This window comes from Dipteris shenzhenensis, chromosome 1 (genome assembly GCF_047967505.1).
Source record: "Dipteris shenzhenensis isolate YYH24624 ecotype China chromosome 1, Dip_SZ_1.0, whole genome shotgun sequence".
In the NCBI taxonomy this organism is placed as follows: domain Eukaryota; kingdom Viridiplantae; phylum Streptophyta; class Polypodiopsida; order Gleicheniales; family Dipteridaceae; genus Dipteris; species Dipteris shenzhenensis.
Window position 1 is genome coordinate 44,930,359 of NC_141596.1, and position 23,241 is coordinate 44,953,599.

At 39.5% G+C, this 23,241-nt stretch overlaps 1 protein-coding gene across 2 annotated transcripts in view; it reads left to right on the plus strand.

Annotated features, from left to right (window-relative positions):
* Window positions 1-17,350: 17,350 nt before the first annotated feature.
* LOC147905911 (ubiquitin domain-containing protein DSK2b-like) overlaps window positions 17,351-23,241 on the plus strand; it is a 31,630-nt gene continuing 25,739 nt past the window's right edge. Inside the window, exon 1 of one of the 2 annotated variants that reach the window (XM_087375449.1) lies at window positions 17,351-17,673. In XM_087375449.1, coding sequence (XP_087231575.1) covers window positions 17,463-17,673 — 211 coding nt within the window. In that variant the 5' untranslated portion in view covers window positions 17,351-17,462. The remainder of the gene's footprint in view (window positions 17,674-23,241) is intronic. The other variant, XM_087375442.1, reaches the window with a different exon arrangement.

The window sequence follows — 23,241 nt, forward strand, 5'->3', positions numbered from 1 at the left end:
CGGCTAGAGTGCCTCACATGGAAATAGAAGTGTCCAAAGATTTGTATTGAGAGCCCACACTATTCAAAGTGATAAACAACAAATCTCATCTTTCACATTGCAATTTATGAAAGCTAAGTCTTCCATGATTTCCCTTATCTCACCCACATAGTTCGTGATGCTTCTATTTCCTCTCCACATTCCGTGGAGTTGCTGCTTGAGCTGAATTTTCCTTGCTTCCATGCTTGTGCCATATACTTTGTGAATAATATCCCAAGCTTCTTTAGGTGTACTAGCCTTCTTGATGTGAGGGATGAGTGTATCGGAAATGCATAAAGATATCCAATGCAAAACTTTTCTGGATTTTTCCACCCATGTTTTGTACTTCAATTTCAGCTCATTCGATGGTCCATCCCATGGCATCTCTGGGCATTCATCTTCGCTCGTAATCAATCCCCAAACACCTTTTCCCATGAGAAAATTTTCCATTCTATAAGACCGCGCACTATAATTATCCTTAGTGAGTTTTTCACCCACTATTTGGGTTACTTAAGTGGTCTCACCCATGCTTCATTGACAATACTTGCTTCCAAATGCAACTCAGCAAGTCTCCTATCAATGGTACTTTTCTCATTTTTTTGAGCACACTCACTTCAAGTGAGGTAAATGGCATCCAAATCTGAGAAATAACCCCTTTTCAAGTGCTTACAATTGCTCAAATTTTAGGAATCCAAGAGTATCAAATTTGAGCACTAAACATTCCACTTTTGGGCATCAATTCAAGCATGTACCAATGCACTTTTTGCATTTCCCAATTCTGTAAATGGGCGTATTTTGGCATCAAATGGCCAACAAATGCCTTCCAAACTTGCTCTTGCAATGCTTTGCCAAACTGAAAATTATCCCACTCTCTTGGGCATCAAACGCATCCAATTTCGGGCATACATGCCCTCGTATGCATCTTGCAATTCAAATTTAATGGGGAAACTTTATTCCATGTGTTCTAATGCATCAACACTTCATAAACTGGGCATGTAACCTCTGGTATCAAATCTTTTCTGCCCCAAATGTGTAATTCTCTGATTTTGGCATGCAATTCTTGCAACAAATGCTATCCCAAATGGCATTTCCTTCCACCCTACTACCCACGGGTACTATGCTAATTTTTTAAAATCAAAGAAATCACACTTTGCAGTCACACAAGAGCAATACACACTTACTTGATCTCCCAATGGAATTGCCCAACAACTTTAACAAGCAAATTTAAATATGCTTCTATGCATCAAACATCCTTCTCTAACCCCAATTGCAAATGAGGCAATTGTCCTTTCTGCCCACTTGAAGCCTCAACACTCTTGTATGAACCAAAACACCTTGATGTAAGGGTGAAGGAGGGGATATATGTCCAAAGGTTCAGGATCTATTTACGCCCACTTTTTTTCTTTCTTATCCAAAGTCTTTAAGGGACCCTAAGAAATTTTGCTGTAAAACATTTTCTAAAAATACACAAATTTGAGCTCGATTCAGTTTGCCTTCAACATCTCAACATGCTTGCTCCTTGTGAGGCACATCTTGGATATTGGGCTTGTATCTATACACTCATGGGTTCCAAGAATTTGGAAGCAATCGAAGTGGAGGATGGGACAAAACCCTCAAATACAGCTTGCACTCCACTGCAAGCACATTGTAGATGACCTTTGTGAAGCCTCCAGCCGTGCCTCCAACTAAGTCTTCGCTGCCAATTCTACTCTCCATTCCTATATCCATATCGGATGTGTGTGATCTCTTATCAAGGTGTTGTCCTAGTAAAGGTGTCAGACTCCACAATGTATTATTCTATTTCAATTGAATCACTTCCTCGAACATAGTGGGTTGTACGATCATATATTACAATTGAGAGTTTCTTCCCTGTAGGATACACAGAAAGGTTATAGAGATCTTTGGAGGTAGCCTCAAAACATGCCAGCCATGTGAATCTCTATCTTGGAGTAACATGAACTCAAAATAGATATATTCTTTGCTTGTCCATGTCTATCTTATTCACACGTCTACAAATCCATCCTTGAGGCCTTACTACACTTTTGCTATGCCTTCATACTACAATACTATTAGTTATCTCAAGCATTACCTGTGATGTCGAGAAACAACCCCGACTTTAAGGCTTCGTCCCTGTTGCAAAGATTTCAGCAACAATGAATACCCCCATGATCACATGCAACTCCAGATACAAGCAAAGTCCTCCCTACAGCTTCGGGAACCCAAGATACTATTGCAACATCATTTTTGCATTCCTCTTATTTGTGGGACTGTAAACACCTTTCTTGAAGTGGGTAGCAGCTTCTGCCTCCAAGCTACAACAACAGTACATCTTCTTTCAAGGCTCGTTGCCCTTCAGATGGCTCTGATACCACATTGAAGATGGAAGGTAGAACCTAGTAAATTTCATGAACCTCTTTCATCTATTACGGGGGGAGTTAAGAGATTACACCTCCAATACACTTTTTTATCTTCACATGCAAGAGACTCCTAAAGTCTCTTCACACTTGTACTTTAAAGAAACCACCTCATCATCTACATATCCACATACATACATGTACTCTCATCCATACATCTATGCATCTACATCAAGAGGCATCTTTCAATAGCCACTCAATCACAGCAAAGCTACTTTGAGAAACTACTAGTTAGGCAGGTAGCATTGTGGGATGAAAAGAAATTCTCTCCTCTCGTTGAGGCATGTGTAAATTCAGAATTCAAAATTATATTATTAAATCTGATTTTTAGGGAATGATAAGAAGATGCTTAAGCGTCAAAATGTCTCCTCTGTGGTTCAAAATGTCTCCTGAGTCCTCTATACATGTCTTGCATTTCATCTCGCTCTAGCTAGTCTCCATCCATCTCCATCTTGATTTGGACTTCTATAGATCTTGGATTCAAACTCGTAGAGAAATCGTAGGAGTAAAGGAAATTCCCTTCCAACAATTACGAGTGGCTACTAAAAATCCTCCATCTGCCTAAACACTGTAATGAGAAGACCTTTATTTGTATTCTAGGTTTGACAGAGGCATCATAATCTATCACATTGTAATTTTCAGGAGACAGACATGGCATGAGAAGGCATTTATTCGTATTCTAGGTTCGACAAAGGCATGATAATATATCGCATCGTTTGTGCTTTTCTATTCATATGAATTCTTAGACAGTAATTTGATAGGAGGCTCACATCTTTGCATGGTTGTGTTCTTTTACAATGGTCTAGAATCTGTGTTCCTTGTGCAACAATTCAATATAGATGTGCTCTCTTGTTGTGATATATTTGTGCCCTCGCTCACCTCCTACCCTACTCCTGTCCTCTCTGGGTTCCCTCTCTCTAGCGTGCCACCTTTACTCTACTGCTTAGGCCTCTACTCTGCCTCAAGTTTTTATAGTTGGGACGAAGGATTCTAGACACCATTGTGAGAGGTGGTGGAAGATTTTGTCTTCCTGGTGAGAGGCAACGCAAGACAAGCCCCAACGAAAGATTCTAGTGTCTACTATGAGAGGCATTGGAAGATTATGGTAGGTGCACGAGTCTGGATGATGCAAGGTCTGTTTTTACAGAGATGCTATAGCAAGATGTGGGTCCATAGAAAAGAGGCTTTGCAACCGTTGGGGAAAATGTAGGTCAAAAGCTTCTAGCTATACAAGATCATCTTCATTTGTGATGTGGATGCATCTGTGAGTGTGGTAGCCCTAGAACAGATTCCAATGATTCAAGCCTCTATTGTTGATTCAGATATTACTATGAGAAATGCACTTATCAATGTGTATGACAAGTGTGGGAGCCTTAGACGATGTAAGGGCAGTGTTTGTAGAAATACTACATCAAAATGAGGTTTCTTGAAATGCTATTATTAGTGCATCCCTAGTGCATATACTCCTCTCATGCATGATGAATGAATGGACTATAGGGATATGAGCTATAGTGTATGGCAAGTGTAATAGCCTTAGACACTGCAAGGCAGCAGGATGTGGGTCCATAGAAAAGAGGCTTTGCAACTGTTGGGGAAAATGCAGGTCAAAAGCTTCGAGCTATACAAGATCATCCTCATTTGTGATGTGGATGCATCTGTGAGTGTGGCAGCCCTAGAACAGATTCCAATGATTCAAGCCTCTATTGTTGAGTCAGATATTACTATCAAAAATGCCCTTATCAATGTGTACGACAAGTGTGGGAGCCTTAGATGATGTAAGGGCAGTGTTTGTAGAAATACTACATCAAAATGAGGTTTCTTGAAATGCCATTATCAGTGCATCCCTAGTGCATATACTCCTCTCATGCATGACGAATGAATGAACTATAGGGATACGAGCTGTAGTGTATGGCAAGTGTGATAGCCTTAGATGATGTAAGGGCAGTGTTTGTAGAAAAACTACATCAAAATGTGGGTTCTTGAAATGCCATTATCAGTGCATCCCTAGTGTATATACTCCTCTCATGCATGATGAGTGAATGGACTATAGGGATATGAGCTTTAGTGCTAAGTTTTACATATCTTGAGTGAATGGACTATATGGATACAATCTTTAGTGCAAGTTTTACATAACTTGAGTCCACTATCATCTAATCTAAGCACCTTATCAATGTATTGCTGCCAATGAGCACTTAACTTTTTTCGATTGGTCTGGCAACCCTTTTTACTCCCAGCGACCTATGAAATGATGCTATAGAATGGCCACTGCCCACCAGTTCTGTGCCTGTAAATAACCCATTCTAGCCACTTTGTGTGCCACATGCTGAGTCTCTCTTTGTCCATACATTGGCCCTCCTCAACTGTACTATGCTGGTAGACCACATGGGCTGATCTTCCTCACCTCCTCTCTAGATCTTCCCAACCTCCCCGTTGGATCATGTTCGTAGTGCTGCTACAAACAGCCCATGTGACTGCTCATGTGTCAACCCTTGATGCAGTACGAGGATCATTAGTGGTTGTTTGTAAGAAGTGGTGTCTACAATACTTGTGTCATGAAAGGGACATTTGATGGACCTGTCATCTCTATAGTAGACTAGATGGGCCTATGCTCTAAAAATTTATCCTAAATTTTGCATTTGTGTATATATTTGAATGTTAGAATATCACAGTGGTATCTCCAAATGAGGATCATTAATGGAGGTCGTTTGCAAGAAGTGGCTGTTTGTAGGAAGTGGTATCTATAATACTTGTGCCATGAAAGGGACATCTGATGGACCTCTCATCTCCATAGTAAACTAGTTGGGCCTATGCTCTAAAATTTTATCCTAAATTCTACATCTGTGTATATATTTGAATGTTAGAATATCACAGTAGCATCTCCACATATGGGTCTGGACGATGCAAGGTCTGTTTTTACAAAGATGCTACAGTAGGATGTGGGTCCATAGAAAAGAGGCTTTGCAACCGTTGGGGAAAATGCAGGTCAAAAGCTTTGAGCTATACAAGATCATCTTCATTTGTCCATGTATCCTGCCATGCAGACCACGAGACTTCATTTTGAACTATGATCTTGTCAAATGCTTTATGTGGTTCTACAAGCAAGCCACATTTGGCATTCATATCCACCAAGGTGCTTCCAACAACTATCTGTTTTTCCATCCCATTTCTAGAAATCTCAGTGTGTATTTCTTGGCCCTTGTCCATGGCACCTATGCTACCACATGCTTTCAAGATGCAACAAAAGGTGATTGCATCTAGAGAGAGACCCTTTGATTGCACATGTTTGAAGGTTTCCTCACTAAGCGCATGCTTGGCATATCCTACAATCAATGCATTCCATGAGACTACGTCTTGTCAAATGCTTCATGTGCTTCTCTAAGCAAGCCATATGTATACTCCCACACTTACCATACATATTTATAAGGGCAGTCCGCACCAGCATATCTTGCCCAAATCCAACATCCATAATAGCAGCTTGGATCTTCTACCCCTCATCTAGGCCTATCATATTGGCACATGCATCAGTAGCAGTAGAGACAGAGGTTATGTTGGCTAGCTTAAGGGTCTTACACTAGATTTCATTGAGCAGCTCAAGGTCTGCTTTGAAATGACCATTCCAGGTCCATGATACAATGTCTGATGATGCATACTTCTAAACACCCACCCTGCATCAGACAGAGTGCCACATTTGCCATATATGTGGATAAAGGTACTCCCAACCATCCATTGAACTTATGCCCAGTATCAATCATGGCACAATGAACTTACTACCCCCTTGAAGGGCTGTTAGGCTAGTGCAAGCATCAAGGGTGCAAGAAAGGTGATATTGTTTGGCTCAACACATGTAAGCCGCATCAAGTGCAAGGTATACAGATCTTCCTGGCAATGTCTATTCTGAATAAATGTTGTAATCAGGGCATTCCAAGATACAGTATCCCTAGAAGGCATAGTGTCAAACACAAGTTTTGCGTCACATACACTCCCTCACTTTCCATACATATTGACCAATGCAATTGCAACAACAACCTCATACTCATGGCTGCTACCAACAATGGCAGCATGAATCAATTTTCCCTTCTCAAGTGCTGACAAGCTTGCACATACATCCAGAGCACAAGCTTTGCAATACATATCCAACAATGTGTTACCATCAAGTATATCTCTTTCAAACCCCTTTCTAGCAATCTCAACATGTATTTCTCGTCCCTTGTCTATGGATGCTATGCAATAGTGGCATGGATCAGTGCCTCTACTAAGGCTACCACAGCAGCAAATGCATCCATAATGCAGATGAAGGTTATTTTGTATATCTTAGAACCCTTGACCAAGATAATTTGTATGGATTCCTTGCCATGCCTATTCTGAGCACAGGCAATGTGATCATAGAATTCTAGGAGACCACATCCCATTGTGACATCTCTGTAAAACACTACCCTTGCATCATCTAGGCTCCTACTCTTGCCATACATATTGATGAGGGTAGACCAAATGACATCACTTTCCCATCCATAGCTTGTAACAATAGCATGGATCATACTTCACTCTTGAATGTCTAGGCTAGTATTATGGATGTCGTGGACGTCCGTTCTCTCTTCTAGCACATTGGCATGCAGACCATTTCTTTTGGAAGGTCTTGAACAATCTGTGAAATCCCCTCTCGAGCTACACCCTTCATGCCACCTTATGTAAAGGGCCATCCTCCTCTTGCGTTGTCAAGAATGGAGTACCAATGGAGTTTAGGGGATGATGTTGAACTCAGGAGCACCCTACATTACATTCAAAGTCCTATTCTGCATGAAATAGATTTGAAATTAGCATGAGGAAAGAAGGGACTTCCGGATTGGTCATACATTACCTACCCTACTTTATCTAACTAATGTGTTAGATAGCTTGTACATCCTTGTCCCACTAAGCTCTAGAGAGGATCTTATCTGATTCTCTTCATGCATGTCAGTCACACTTTTCCATGCACTTTTATCATCTCTTTGACCTCCATTCATTAGTTTTATCATCACCTTCTACTTCTACTCAACTTTCACCCAAAGCTACCCTGCCATTCATCCCCTATGATTTGCTTCCATAAGATTTGAGAGTAGCTTGTCTCCACCTACTACTCGTAAAATCATTCATTGGATACAACTCCAAAACAAAATTAGTAGTACACAAAGCCCAATCTGCATCACCATGAATTTTGCATGAGAAAGCAAACTCAATAATGTTAAAGGGGCATGTTTGGGTTAAAGCCTCAAGCATGAATTTTAATAAATAGTTACAATCCCTCCTTGCCATGCCCATGCTAGGCACATGCAGTGATAATTGCATTCCAAGATGTGCCATCTTATTGTAACTGCTATGTAAGTACTACCTTGACATTCACAACAAAGACATGGGTGACCTTATCTGATTGAAAACCTTCAATCTCCATTTGAGCAAATAGTTGCAAGGCCTCCTTGCCATGTCCATTCTGAGCACATGCACAGATGAATCATTAGAGATCTTTTAGTGCTGCCACACTAGCAGATGCACCCACACCACAAATGAAAGTGATCTTTTGTAGTTGGAAGCTTTTAACCTACATTTGGCCAAATAGTTGTAGGGCCTCTTTGCCATGCCCATTTTGCAGTCCTTGAGTTGGGCTTGATCCATGCTCATTTGCCCATGTGACATGCATACCTCATGCCCACAGGGCTGTCTCTCATGCTCCCAATCCTATGTAGGTACCATGGCCCAATGCTCTCCTCATATTGGGAGCTTATAGTCAAGACTATGAATCCCTCTACTCCAATAGGAATTTTGTAAAGCTAACCTCTTTGCAAATTTCCAACATAATTGTAGATATTAGAAACTACACTAGATGTTTCCTTGTATATAGAAACTAGGCTAATGCTTGCTTTCATAGCTTTTCCCTCTTCATGCAGTACGAGGATCATTAATGGAACTCAACGCACCATATAGCTCAATGCGCATATACCTAAAATAACGACCACCCAAGATGTTGATATGGCATGTTAGCCATTTTCACACTAATACCTAAATGAAAATTGCTATATACTAAATGCAAAGTTCCATATCCCAAACTCAAATTGCTACATGCTATATGCAAAATACTATGTGCAAAATACAAAATCATACATTCCTAAATGCAAAGTACCATGTGCAAAATGCAAAGTGCTATGTTCTATATCCCAAACTCACTAAGTGCAAAATGCAAAATACTAAGTGCAAGATGCAAAATGATATGAACCCAAGGAAGGGCACATTCCTTGGTCTTATAATTTTTGGAGAGGAAATGAGTCGACTCTCCCCCCACACGAATGTGTGGTTAAGTTTATTAATTTATGTGTTCGATAAAAAGTGCTATGTGCTAAATGCAAAAATGCTAGTTGCTCAATGCTACACCTTTAGCCTGCTTTTGACCAAACAATTATAGGGCTTCCTTGCTGAACCCGTTTTGAGCAGATATTGAAATTATGGTATTCCATGAGACCACATTTCACACAGGCATCACTGTAAACACAGATCTTGAATCATCTAGACTCCCACATTTGCCATACATATTGATAAGTGCTGTCCCCACAACAACATTAGATTCCAATTTATAGCCAACAAAACTAGCATATGTAAGTGCCCCAATCTTCCAAGGCTTTTTCTTTGGTGCACACATCCAAATGCAAATGAAAATGACCTTGTTATGGTCAATGCTTTCACCCTGCATTTGACCAAATAGTTGTAAAGCCTCCTCGCTATGCACTTCCTGGAGACAAGCTGTGATCATGGTGGCATTCCATGAGATCGCATCCTGTAGCGCAATCTTTGCAAAAAAAACTATTGAATCATGTAGACACATTGTAATCATGGCATTCTAAGAGATTGCATTCCGAAGTGGCATCTATGCAAACACAGCCCTTGAATCATCCATGCTATTGCACTTAACATACATATTGACAAGAGCTATCACCACCACCACATCTGACTACCATCTGTTGCCAACAATAAGGGCATATATCTCTAGACCTTTCTCTAAGGCTGCTACACTAGCACATGCATCTAATACACAAGTAAAAGCTATCTTGTTTTTCTAGACTTGTATTTGAATTTCTTTAAACAATTGTATAGCTTCTTCGCCAAATTCATTTTGACCACGCTGCATTCTGACCCTCGGTTGGGGACACCTCACCCATACTCTTCCATATATTGCCAACAATAAAAGCATGGATCTCTCGACCTTTCTCTAAGGCTGCTATGCTAGCACTGAGAACATAGACAAAGGTTACCTTGTCTGGCTTCACACCTTTAGCCTTTTGACAAAACAATTGTAGGGCTTCCTTGCTGAACCTGTTCTGAGCAGATATTGAAATTATGGTATTCCATGAGACCACATTTCACATAGGCATCACTTCAAACACAGATCTTGAATCATCTATACTCCCACATTTGCCATACATATTGACAAGGGCTGTCCCCACAACAACATCAAATTCCAATTTATAGCCAACAAAACTAGCATGTAAGTGCCCCAATCTTCCAAGGCTTTTTCTTTGGTGCACACATCTAAAATGCAAATGAAAATGACCTTGTTATGGTCAATGCTTTCACCCTGCATTTGACCAAATAGTTGTAAATCCTCCTCACTATGCACTTCCTGGAAACAAGCTGTGATCATGGCAGCATTCCATGAGATCGCATCCTATAGTGCAATCTTTGCAAAACAAACCGTTGAATCATGTAGACATTGTAATCATGGCATTCCAAGAGATTGCATTCCGAAGTGGCATCTATGCAAACACAGCCCTTGAATCATCCATGCTGCTACACTTAACATACATATTGACAAGAGCTGTCACCACCACCACATCTGACTATACCATCTGTTGCCAATAATAAGAGCATATATCTCTAGACTTTTCTCTAAGGCTGCTACACTAGCACATGCATCTAATACACAAGTAAAAGCTATCTTGTTTTTCTAGAATTGTATTTGAATTTCTTCAAACAATTGTAAAGCTTCTTTGCCAAATTCATTCCGGGCTAACGTAATAATTATAATACTCCAGGAGTATTTTGATGAAAATAGCTTGTGCATACTCCAAGCTTTCACATTTTCCATACATTTCAACAAGAAGGTTACTCAAAAATCTGTTATCCAGATATCCATGCTACTGATGCACACGCTCACTCTAAGAACTAAACAAGGATTTCCTCATTCAAGCTTTCAGGATAGCAATCATAATTCCTTGTAAAGACAATCTGATTGTGCCCATCCAATATATGTATATGACAAGGGTTTCTAGTTTGTAGCTCCTTAAGCACCTTCTTTGCAACCTTGGACCACTCACAATTCCTCCGTACTTGCCAAAATCTGATTTCGTACCCCTCAACAAATGGATCTCATCATACAAGCTTTCAAGAAGACAGAAGCCTTCATTCCTCACAAGCCCACTCTTCTGGTGCCCGTCTAACCTAGGTGTGGGAAAGCCCCCCCTTCATTCCTAGATCCTCTTCTGCAAGCTTGAAACCATACAAAGTCAACACACCATATAGCTTGCTGCACATATACCTAGAACAAGAACCACCCAAGATGTTGATATGGCATGTCAGCCATTTTAACACTAATACCTAAATGAAAATTACTATATACTAAATGCAAAGTTCTATATCCTAAACTCAAATTGCTACATGCTATATACAAAAAACTGTGTGCAAAATACAAAATCATACATTCCTAAATGCAAAGTACCATGTGCAAAATGCAAAGTGCTATGTTCTATATCCCAAACTCAAATTGTTCATGCTATATGCAAAATACTAAGTGCAAAATGCAAAATGATATGAACCCAAGGAAGGGCACGTTCCTTGGTCTTATAATTTTTGGAGAGGAAATGTGCCAACTCTCTCCCCACACGAATGTGTGGTATATGAACCCAAGGAAGGGCACGTTCCTTGGTCTTATGGAGAGGAAATGTGCCGATTCTCCCCCCACAAGAATGTGTGGTTAAGTTTATTTGTTTATGTGTTGGATACAAAGCGCTATATGCTAAATGCAAAAATGCTAGTTGCTCAATGATAAGTGCTAATTCTTAATGCATAAAAATAAAAACTGATAAATGAAAATGCTATGTCCCAAAATCAAATAGCTACCCAAAAAATGCAAAAAAATATATGTTAATGCAAAATGCAAAATGATATGAACCCAAGGAAGGGCACGTTCCTTGGTCTTATAATTTTTGGAGAGGAAATGTGCCGACTCTCCCCCCACACGAATGTGTGGTAAGTTTATTTGTTTATGTGTTGGATACAAAGTGCTATATGCTAAATGCAAAAATGCTAGTTGCTCAATGATCAAGGGCTAATTCTTAATGCAAAATTCTTTGTACGAAATTCAAAGTGCTATATCTTAAATTCAAATTACTACCATGTATATAAAAAGTGATAAATGAAAATGCTATATTCCAAATTCAAATAGCTACCAAAAACATGCAAAAAAAAAAAAGTTAAATAGAAACTCCTATGTGCAAAAAGAAAGAGCTATTTACCATGTTTTTAATTCGAAATGCTATATGCTATATTCAAATTGGTATCAAATTGGTAAAAATATAAAGTGTTAACAACCTTGATATTTTGTTTGCAGATTATTCAAATTGCTGAATTTCAAGTCATTTTTAACGCTTTGATCTACAATGGGAAAATAAAGTAGGTGCTTCTACTTTAACATATAATTTACTTTTAAAATATGAAAAGGTCACTTATTGAAAGAAGAGAACGTGCCTCCTACATTAGCATAGAAAACAAGAAAAGGCGATCACAACCGAGTTTCTCTTCATGGCTATTCATCGATAAATTTCTAAAAGAATGGAACCAAATTACTTCTCAATATATTTCGAAGATGCAATATTGTGTATTTTATGGTAGAATAGAATTCAACACAGGTTCTTTTACAAAGTTAAAATCAGTAATATCACTACTAGAATCAAGTATAACACCATATAGTGGCCTAGGACAATATCACTACTAGAAAGTGGCCTAGGACATAGATAAAAAATGGCTTGTAAAGCATGCATAGATAGTCCATTCAAACAGTTGTACTCGGTTCCCTATGATCCAGACTATTTACAGAATGTATTAGGTGCAGACATATTTCAAATGCAAATGCTTTCTATAATTGATATATCCCTAAATGTTTCTAAAGCTATTACATCTTTAGCAACACGTATACTATAAAGAAGATCGATGTTGGATAATCCACTAATATGTTGGAATCGCCAATAAAGATTTTGTAGTAACTCAACAAACTTTCTATCAACAACAAAACACGTTCTAGCATTTAACTCTAGAACAAATCCCATATTTAAAAAATACTTGACAATGTATGAATGACTGCATCCAAAACTAGGAGTAAGTGTTCTTTCTTCAGAAGTTATTTTTGATATTCTTGAAAGACACTCTGCTGACTCACCATTCGATCTTATGAAAATTGCACATGAGGACAACTACTTGTCATTACTAGAACAAATTAACATGCTACCTACAACTCATCAATTTAAAAAAAAAACATCGTAGGAAGTCGGCACAATTGTACTTCGTGATTCAACAAGAATTATTGAGCGTTAGCTCATAACATCTATGGAAGGTCTATCACAATGGGACGAATTAACACTTGAGTATGAATTATTCCCATTCCTCTATCCTTTCAGATATGGTGCTCATGATGGCAAGATGTTCTTCAACGTATATTTAAAAATGAGAATATCAACATTGTTCTCTGTGTTCACTCTTTATAAACCATACTTGTTATTGATGTACCAAATATGTCAATCTATTATAATAGCAAATTCTACTCAAACTATAGTATTACAAAGAGATATTGACCAATAAAGACGACAAGATCCAAGAATATCTGAACAAGAGATAATTAGGCATATTCTTATGTTTCAAATACCAAGTTCTATTCCTGGATCTCCTTCATGGCACCATAGAAGCTTAAAAGATCTAATGGCAATAGTTGACACATGGGGCCTTCCCAATATATTCCTTACACTTACTACAGATGAGGTATCAACCACAAGATGGTGTGAAATTGATCAAATAGAAGCCATTGCTAAACAATTCAATAAGAACTTCACATGGAGAGATTGTCCAGTTGAATGCGCAGTGCTCTTCCATGTGAGACTGCAACAATTCTTTTAGCAAGATATATTCTGTGTGATAAAGGAGTACTAGGTAGAGTCAACCATCACATCATAAGATATGAGGTACAAAATCGAGGATCTATGCATGCACACATAATGTTATGGGTAGATGAACAAGACATAGAGATCGTATCAAACCAGATAGATAAATATATCCCTTACATGAATGATTTTAATAACTGGCCAAAGAATTCAATTCAAAGAAAGCTTAACTATATGGTAAAGGGAAAACAACTAAACCTACTTTAGATCCTCTCACACAAAGATGGATCTACTTCCGTCCATCCCTAGAACATCGTAATGTCATTCCATACCATGCAGGAATATTACTCTTGTGGCAAGCACATATGAATATTAAAAAAATAACCAACACATGCCTATCATATTACCTTCTAAAATATGCTATGAAAACCGAACCCATGGGACACATGAACTTGAATCCTGGTGATGCAAAACTTCTAGGACTAGATAATCTAGATCCAATTAAGTTAAAAATGATATTTACATACATTCTTTTAAAGCCAACATCTCCAACAGAGGCAGCATTGTCATGCTTACAAATATCTACCATTTAAAGAAGTGAAGCTGTGCATTTCATTGACTCCTCTCCCCCATCTATGCACCAAAAATACCTTCGTGAACATTATGTTTCTGTAATGCATCCTATAGATATATATTGCGATCGTCCAAGTGTCATGTAGAACTTGACCTTCTATGAATTCTGGAAACAATACATTGTCAAAAGTCAAAGAAAAAAAACAAAGATAACATAACTATTGTAGATTCTTTCGGAAATTATGTATATCCATCAACACGGATTGTACGTTTCACAGATTACCACCCTGCTCATCATTTTGAAGGATTTTTTTACAACCTTCTACTAAAGAACGTAAATTTTAGAAATGAGAATGAGCTCATTTCTGAAAACAATCATACAAAATCTTACTTCTTAGAATGCCATATCCAAGAACTCGTAAAAACAGAAGAAGACATCGAATCTCTAATCGATCAATATTGCAAAGTGCACTTGCTAATTGATCAAAATTGCCACCAACTAACAAACATGATACTCCAAAAAAGCCCATTACGTGTTATTCAAAACTCCTTTATGGCTTCAATTGACCTTCATGAAGATACCAATATACATAACATAGCATGCACAAAATTACTTCAAATGATAAACGAGTTCAAGGACTTCAAAGATGCAACTCTTTCTTCTGAACACCAAGAAATTTACGAAAAGATTAATGGATCACCCACAGGACTTCATGTCATTTGTGGTACTCCTAATTCAGGAAAGACATTTATGATCAAGTACATTACTTATAATTATGTAAAACAAGAAAAATCCATTGTTCTAGTAGTAACAACAGGAGCAACTGTAATGAGACTAAGTCAATTAGCAACTACTATCCATCATCAGTTTGCTCTACCAAAGAGACACAATGTGTTTCGTGCCTCCTTACCAATGTCAGACGAATGATACATAGAATTGCAAAATGCAGAAATCATAATAATTGATGAGATCTCAATGATGACATGTCAAACATTAAATACAGTAATTAGACAATTGTGCAAAACTTGCAAGCAAACAATCTTGCAGCCTTTTGAAAATAAAAAATGCTCTTATTCGGAGATATGTCCCAATTGCCTCCAGTATGTAAATGCAAGGTGCAAGAAAATGAATTTTGTAGAAAATGCTATATTGGAAATTGGGGTTTCTGGACAACTGCAACCTTTTCATTCCTTCACACATCAATACATCACCTAGAAGATCCAACATACATAGAATTCTTAAACATAATTAGAATAAGACAACCAACGGTAGAAGAGATTCAATATTACATAGGTAATTTAATCATAAGTGATAGTGAAGCAAACAATTTCATTGACAAGGACACAATTATATTGTGCACCCATCAAAATGACACACGATACTATAATGAGCTCATACTACATAAGAAATTCAATGAGCATCAAATTAAAAGCATCACTCTGACATCCAATGCAGATCAAATCTTAGAATTAAACGAATGGATAATGGATCCAGATTTCCACTCCATACAACAAATAGCAATAGGAGCGAAAGTGATGATCACAGAAAATATAGATCTCACAATAGGAGCTACAAATGGCGCTATTCTAGGTGTCATATCACTAGAAATAGATAATAACACAAACAACATTTTAAAAATTCATGCCAAGATCTTATCAACAAATGAAAAATTCACACTTAGATGATCAAAACATAAACGAAAGGTATTAAACTCCATATGGTATCACAAAACAACTTTTCCAATCACACTAGCATATGCAATTATAGGACACAAGTCACAAGGATGCACACTCAAAGGAAAGGCTCTTGTAGTAATACAAAATCATTTGCACCAAGACTAACATATGTCATGCTTTCACGAGTCACCACTCGAAACAACTTAAGAATCTTAAATAAAATCAATCCATCTGACTTCATTCCAATGCTTACATGAACTTAAAAAAATTAGTAATCAATAGAAAATCCATTTATTAAATATTTATCAATATAAGAGAAAAGAAACTTTTGATATACAAACTAATATGCAGGATCTATCAAAAAACTTATTTGAAGAACAGCCAATAATAAAATATGGCAACATCAGACGAGGTATGTTTTCAATATTACGCATTGTAGTATTTCTTCACATTAGTTTATATTCTAATTTATAATAGATTACTATTTCACAAATCTTTAATCAATTCAAAAGTAAAGCTAGATTGGCTCAACAAGATCAAGATAAATCAATAAAAAGAACAAAGGGACAAAATTATTTCTTGTATACAGCTCAAATGCGTCTCACAAACATGGCTGGAAAGGAACCAAATGAATACATTTATGGATGGAGCACACTACAAGACCTTAGGAATTTCATGGATAACAATCAACATGAAGTACAACAATGGAAGGCAGAACATGGGGACAAAGAAATGAGAGCAAACGGTTAGTAATCCAAATTTATTTATAAAAAATGATAAAACTTTACATTTTAAAAATACAATAAATAACATATACATAATATCAAATCAAACATAATGCAGGTTTAACTAAGTACATAATTCAAAAAATCACAAAAGAGGATGATATCATTACTCCAATGATGTTGAGAACAGAAGCACAAGCTATAATTAAGTCAAAATGGAAAATATTATTTAAAAATCTCTAGGAAATAGCACTAAATTCATTTATATATATTCTAGCTCAGTACAGCTACTTGCACAGATCTAGTTATTTTGTTAGGGTAGAGACTGTTATGCTTCTTATTAGGTAAGATGCATCTTAGTTTAAAATCCACTTGCCCAACCGCCCCCCCCTTCCCCCCCTTCCCCCCCCCCCCCGTCCCCCCGGCCCCAAAGCCCCCCTCCCCCCCCCCCCCCCCCACACACAATCACACACCCATGGCCCACTTTAAAGGGCGTATTAGCCCCACAGTAAGAGCAGCTCAACTCAGACTCAAACAATCAACATAGCGCCATTCTAACTCGGGCTCTAAACTTAAATATTCCTTAGACTCGGCCTACTGTGTGGCCTCCATTACGAGGTAGAAAGGAGGCATCCCGAGGGATTCGAACACAAGCAGTGAACTCAGGTGGGACAACACACGATCGATAGCCGTCTCGTGTCCGCAAGAAATTGCCATAGGCCCTAACAAGCTCCCATGAAGCGTGTGCACGCTGAGAAAATGTGTCCTTCAAGTTCCAGGTGGTCACGTGATCTGAGCCTCAGTTAACAAACACACATAAAAAGGAGGAGCAGGCCAACCTCTTTAATCTTTAATTCATTCATTCATTTCTGCAATCTCCAAAATCCATGGCTGATCCTCAACCCATCCCCGCTTGCCCAGCCCTCGTGCACGTGCGTTGCACCAATGGTAGCAAATTCTCTGTGGAGACCGACCTTAACTCCTCCGTCGCCTTCTTCAAGGCTTTGGTCGCTCAACAATCGGACATCGCCGCTGATCAACAGCGTCTCATTTACAAGGGCCGGGTCCTCAAGGATGACAATACGCTTGAGAGTTATGGTAGGCTCTCTCCCTTGGAATGTTTCTAAATTCGATTTGTTTGTATTTGCAGTGGATGAGTAGAACCCTAGGTGCGCTTTGGGCGCTCCCCTGTACGTTATGTTTTTTCTCTGTTTTCTTGGGAATATCGTATGCTTGGAATTTTCAAGTCATTATTAATGTGTGGAAGACTTTAAAAGACAATGGCATGTGAAGAATATTACTCTCTTTGGACTTTCGGTTTGCCTCCCACAATCCGTTTTCCAACTTGCAGGAATAAGTTCTAGGGCACTATCTCTTTATAGAACGAGATCTAGATTATCGGTTGTAAAGTGACTATAAAAAGCCAGTTTTGAGGTTTCCAGGGAAAGGGCAAAAACTGCAGTCTCGTTAATAATTAGAGATGTTGCCCTAGTGGTCTTCCTACGAATCTTGGAGCTTTACATGAAGGTTTTTTCAGATTTGAAGCTTCTCACGACTTGCAACTTCATTCTTCAAGACTTGGAGACCCTTTTTTATTGTTTGGAACTTTCATTTATCTTTACACTAGGTTATAGCTAGCTTATAATTCTCTCGGAGATGTTCTATGGACTCCTAGGAGATGCCTTGTGCACTCCCTCGACTATTTGCTACTCAAATGTAGTCGTCACTTTTTTTTGTTGTACTTTGTCTCATAGGCCTGCAAGGCCTCTCGAAGACGTTCTCTCTCTCTCTTCTTGAGAGTATCACTCATCATCAAGGACCTCAGGAAAGAGGAGTCTCACATGCACTGAGGATTGCCATCGAACAGATGCGGGTGTCGTCCCATCAATTGTGGACCGAGGTAGCTCTCAACTGTGGACCGAGGTAGGCAGAGCTGCAAGCATACCCAGAGAGTAGCGGATCTTTAGGTTATAGACAAAGGAACATTTCTTATGTGTCTGCCCAGCTTATTATGAGATCCGTGGATGATACCATTGTCTTTTTCAGGAGGGGCACGGGTTTGTCCCACTCTCACAGTTGAAGGACCAGGTTTGCATTGGGCTCTATCTGATTGACATGGGACAACATAGTGGGACTATTGCAACAAATCAGAGAGCAGCATGAGAGGACACGCTGCAGAAGGTTGAGGTAGATCGAGTACATTGACATGTCACTGACTTCTATGCATTTGAGTCAGCTCTAGGACATAGTGGGGTGGAGGAGGAAGAGCTAGTTGACATGAGGGTAGTGCAGATCAGTAGGGAGAGACGATGTGATGCTTCCGATCGAGGTACGCGGAGAGACCACACATGACATGAGTACACACGATCGAGGTCTGGTCCATCTCGACTCTCCTCAGAGGAGATAGCCAGAGACGAGGCGTCACTCTTGAAATAGCCCATTGGATATAGAGGTTGAGGAGACCATGTCCTCCGCCACAACAAGAGACAACTTGATAGACGAAGATCTGGGATATTTTTGTAGCACATTGGAGAGCCACCATAACATCGGTTTTGGATTTCAAGCTTTCAATCTTTTAGTCTTTCAGTTCTTCAGTTTTGATTTTTGAGTTACCTTAGCGTAGCACTTAGCAAGGGCCCTAGCGCGCCCTTTGCTTCAGCTCATAGAGGCTTGTATAAGTTTCTTCTTTTGATGTACTTTGCCAAACATAGGCTCAGTACGTCAAGCCAACCTTGAACCTGAGATCTAGACCGCCATGAGAGCTAGCTAGCCTTAAGATCAAGATGTGCTGCCATCCCACATGCCCCTTCCTATAGTTGTTAGTCCGTGACCAACATGACATAGACATAGGAGGCTCCAACCCCTTCGACCCGAATACTGAGCCCCTAGCTCATAGTTAAAGGTCTAGCACTGGCTGTCTTTAGCAATTAGTCCCAACTTTAGGCATCATGCATAAAGTAGCTTTACTTAAAGCCACACTTTTCCCTGATTAGCTTTGTAGCCATGTCTTTCTTAGACTAGCTCAATCCATGGGAACTAAATCTCATCCATGCCAGCTTTTTGCAGAAGGATTAACATGGTTCTTGCCTCTTAACATGCTAGCGATGTAAGAAATCCTAGATTTACTATACTTAGAAATGTGCTAAGGAACAGAATGGAGACTGAAATAGTAGAGAACAAGGAATAATTGTATTGCTTGAATGTCTGTAGGGTATCCGTTGTGTCATCCATATAATTTTGCCTCTCTTATATAGAGAGTGAAGAGTCACACATGAAAAGGTGTGTACTCCAAAGTGTGTGTGCATGAAGAGGTGTGTACCCCTTGTGAAGGGTGTGACCCTTGATGAGAGGGTACATTACAATAGAAATGTCTCTTCAATAGAGTGTCTCTTGTGCCTCATAGGAAGTGTCCCGTCGAAAGGGCAAGTCGAAAGGGCATACCCTTCCACAAGTGTCCATTCATCAAACCATCCATAAGTCTAGAAATAGAGAAAGGAATACGTCACAAATCGTGACATCCCCTCCCACTCAAAATAAGACCCTAGTGGAGATAATGAAACCCTAGTGGAGATAATGAATTGATGTAGAAAATATCACTGTAAATTCTAAAAATACTGCTATAAAATGTCAGGGTACTGCTGTAAGTCTTCATCAGATTGCCAAGTAGCGTCGGAATCGTCCAGATCTTGCCAAAGAACAAGGAATTCCGTGATAAGTCGATGTCGAGTCTCTCGCTGTCGATGGTCTAGAATACGCTCAAGAATAAGGAGAACATAATCGTCTTCGATTTTTGGGACATAATCACCTGCAGGAGGAACTACTTCATCGCCTGGAATGTACGTCTTTAGCCAAGAAACATGAAATGTTGGATGGATTTGACCCCATGATGGTGGTAATTTCAATTTGTAACTTAAAGGTGAATTTTTCTTGACGATTCGGAAAGGTCCATAGTATCTTGTTCGCAACTTAGGAAACATAGACTTAACCGTCTTATAGCGATGTGGGGCTACAAATAATAGCACCATGTCACCAGTGTCAAATTCCAGGTGACGTCTATGTTTGTTGGCAGACCGTTGATACCGCTCTTGCGCTTTTCGCATATGATCCCTGACTTGGAGTAGAATGTTATGCATTTCTTGAACCAGTTGATCAGCTAGGGCCACTCGATGTTGAAGTACAAAATTCGTTGGTACAATCGAAGTGTGTCCATAAGCTGCTTGGAATGGAGTCATGCTGATGGCACTATGGAAAGTGTAAGAAATCCTAGATTTACTATATTTAGAACTGTGCTAAGGAACAGAAAAGAGACTGAGATAGCAGAGAACAAGGAATAACTGTATTGCTTGAATGTCTGTAGGGTGGATGTGATTGTCATCCATACAATTTGGCCTCTCTTATATAGAGAGTGAAGAGTCACACATGAAAAGGTGTGTACTCCAAAGGGTATGTGCATGAAGAGGTGTGTACCCCTTGTGAAGGGTGTGACCCTTGATGAGAGGGTACATTACAATAGGAATGTCTCTTCATTAGAATGTCTCTTGTGAAGGGTTATGCCTCATTAGGAAGTGTCCCATCGAAAGGGCAAGTGTCCCGTCGAAAGGTCATACCCTTCCACAAGTGTCCATTCATTAAACCATCCATAAGTCTAGAAAGAGAAAGGAATACGTCACAGATCGTGACATCCCCTCCCACTCAAAAGAAGACCCTGGTGGAGATAATGAACTGATGTAGAAAATATCATGGTAGATGCTGAAAATACTGCTATAAAAGATCAGGGTACTGCTGTAAGTCTTCATCGGACTGCCAAGTAGCGTCGGAGTCGTCCAGATCTCGCCAAAGAACAAGGAATTCCGTGATAAGTTGATGTCGAGTCTCTCGCTGTCGATGGTCCAGAATACGCTCAGGAATAAGGAGAACATAATCGTCTTCGATTTCAGGGACATAATCACCTGCAGGAGGAACTGCTTCATCGCCTGGAATGTACATCTTTAGCCAAGAAATATGAAATGTTGGATGGACTTTACCCCATGATGGTGGTAATTCCAATTTATAACTTAAAGGTGAATTTTTCTTGACAATCCGGAAAGGTCCATAGTATCTTGGTCGCAACTTAGGAAACACAGACTTAACCGTCTTATAGCGATGTGGGGCTACGAATAATAGCACCATGTCACCAGTGTTAAATTCCAGGTGACGTCTATGTTTGTTGGCAGACCGTTGATACCGCTCTTGCGCTTTTCGCATATGATCCCTGACTTGCAGTAGAATGTCTTGCATTTCTTGAACCAGTTGATCAGCTAGGGCCACACGATGTTGAAGTACAAAATTTGTTGGTACAATCGGAGTGTGTCCATAGGCTGCTTGGAATGGAGTCATGCTGATGGCACTATGGAAAGAGTTATTATAAGCAAACTCGAGGAGTGGTAGATGCTCTTCCCAGGCTGCGAGGCGTGACTGAACATAATGTCGAAGCATTTCTTCCAGAACTTGGTTGACTCTTTCAGTCTGGCCATCTGATTCTGGGTGGTAAGCTGAACTGAACAGTAGAGTAGTACCCAAAGATTCGAACAGTGAAATCCAAAAGTGACTGGTAAACTTAGGATCTCTGTCGGATATGATATTCTTGGGTAATCCATGGTATCGGAAACTGTGTTGTATAAAGAGTTTGGCTATGTCCGGGGCCTGTGCACTGCTTTTGCAAGCAACAAAGTGTGCCATTTTGGACAAGCGATCAACAATTACCATAATCTGAGTGTTACCTCGGGAAGATCGTGGTAGTGTTGTAATGAAATCCATGGAAATACTTTCCCACCTTTCAGTTGGAACTGGAAGAGGCTGAAGAAGTCCTGTTGGAAGTCGTCGACTTGCTTTCATTTGTTGACATGATAAGCAAGATGTAACCATGTTGATGACATCTCTTTTCATCTGAGGCCAGTAGTATGTTGCACTGATTAACCGATAAGTCTTATTGATGCCTGGATGGGCAGCATAAGGAACTACATGATGCTCTTTTAACAAAAGACGGCGAACATCCTTGTCATGTGGTACACAGACGCGATCTTGATAATACAGAAGGTCGTCCGTATAAGAATAGGATGAGAAAATCTTTTGTTCGGAAGTCGAAGGTTGATCTTTGGAAAGAACCTGTACTGCTGTGCCGAAGTCTTTATCATTGAAATACTTTCCTTTGAATGAATTCGGAACATCCACAGATAATGTAGAGATTACCATGGCTGATGCTAGAGGTAACCTGCTGAGAGCATCTGCAACTACATTGCGTAGTCCTGGAATGTACTCAATGGTCATGTGAAAGTTGGCCAGAAACTCAACCCAGCGTGCTTGTCGAGCGTTCATGACTGGCTGAGTAAAGATATACTTGAGAGAGTGATGGTCTGTCTTGACCACAGAGTCGGCACCCATGAGATAATGTTTCCAAGAGCGATAAGCATGTACAACAGCAAGAAACTCCTTATCATAGACTGGATATCGGGTTTGGATATCAGAATGTTTATGGCTGTCAAAAGCAATAACTCTGCCTTCTTGCATCAAGACTGCTCCTGTAGCGATGTCGGAAGCGTCGGTCATGACCTCAAACGGAAGGTTTGGGTCAGTAATAGCCATAACTGGTGTGGTAGTGAGTGCTTGCTTGAGTTGTTGCAAACTATA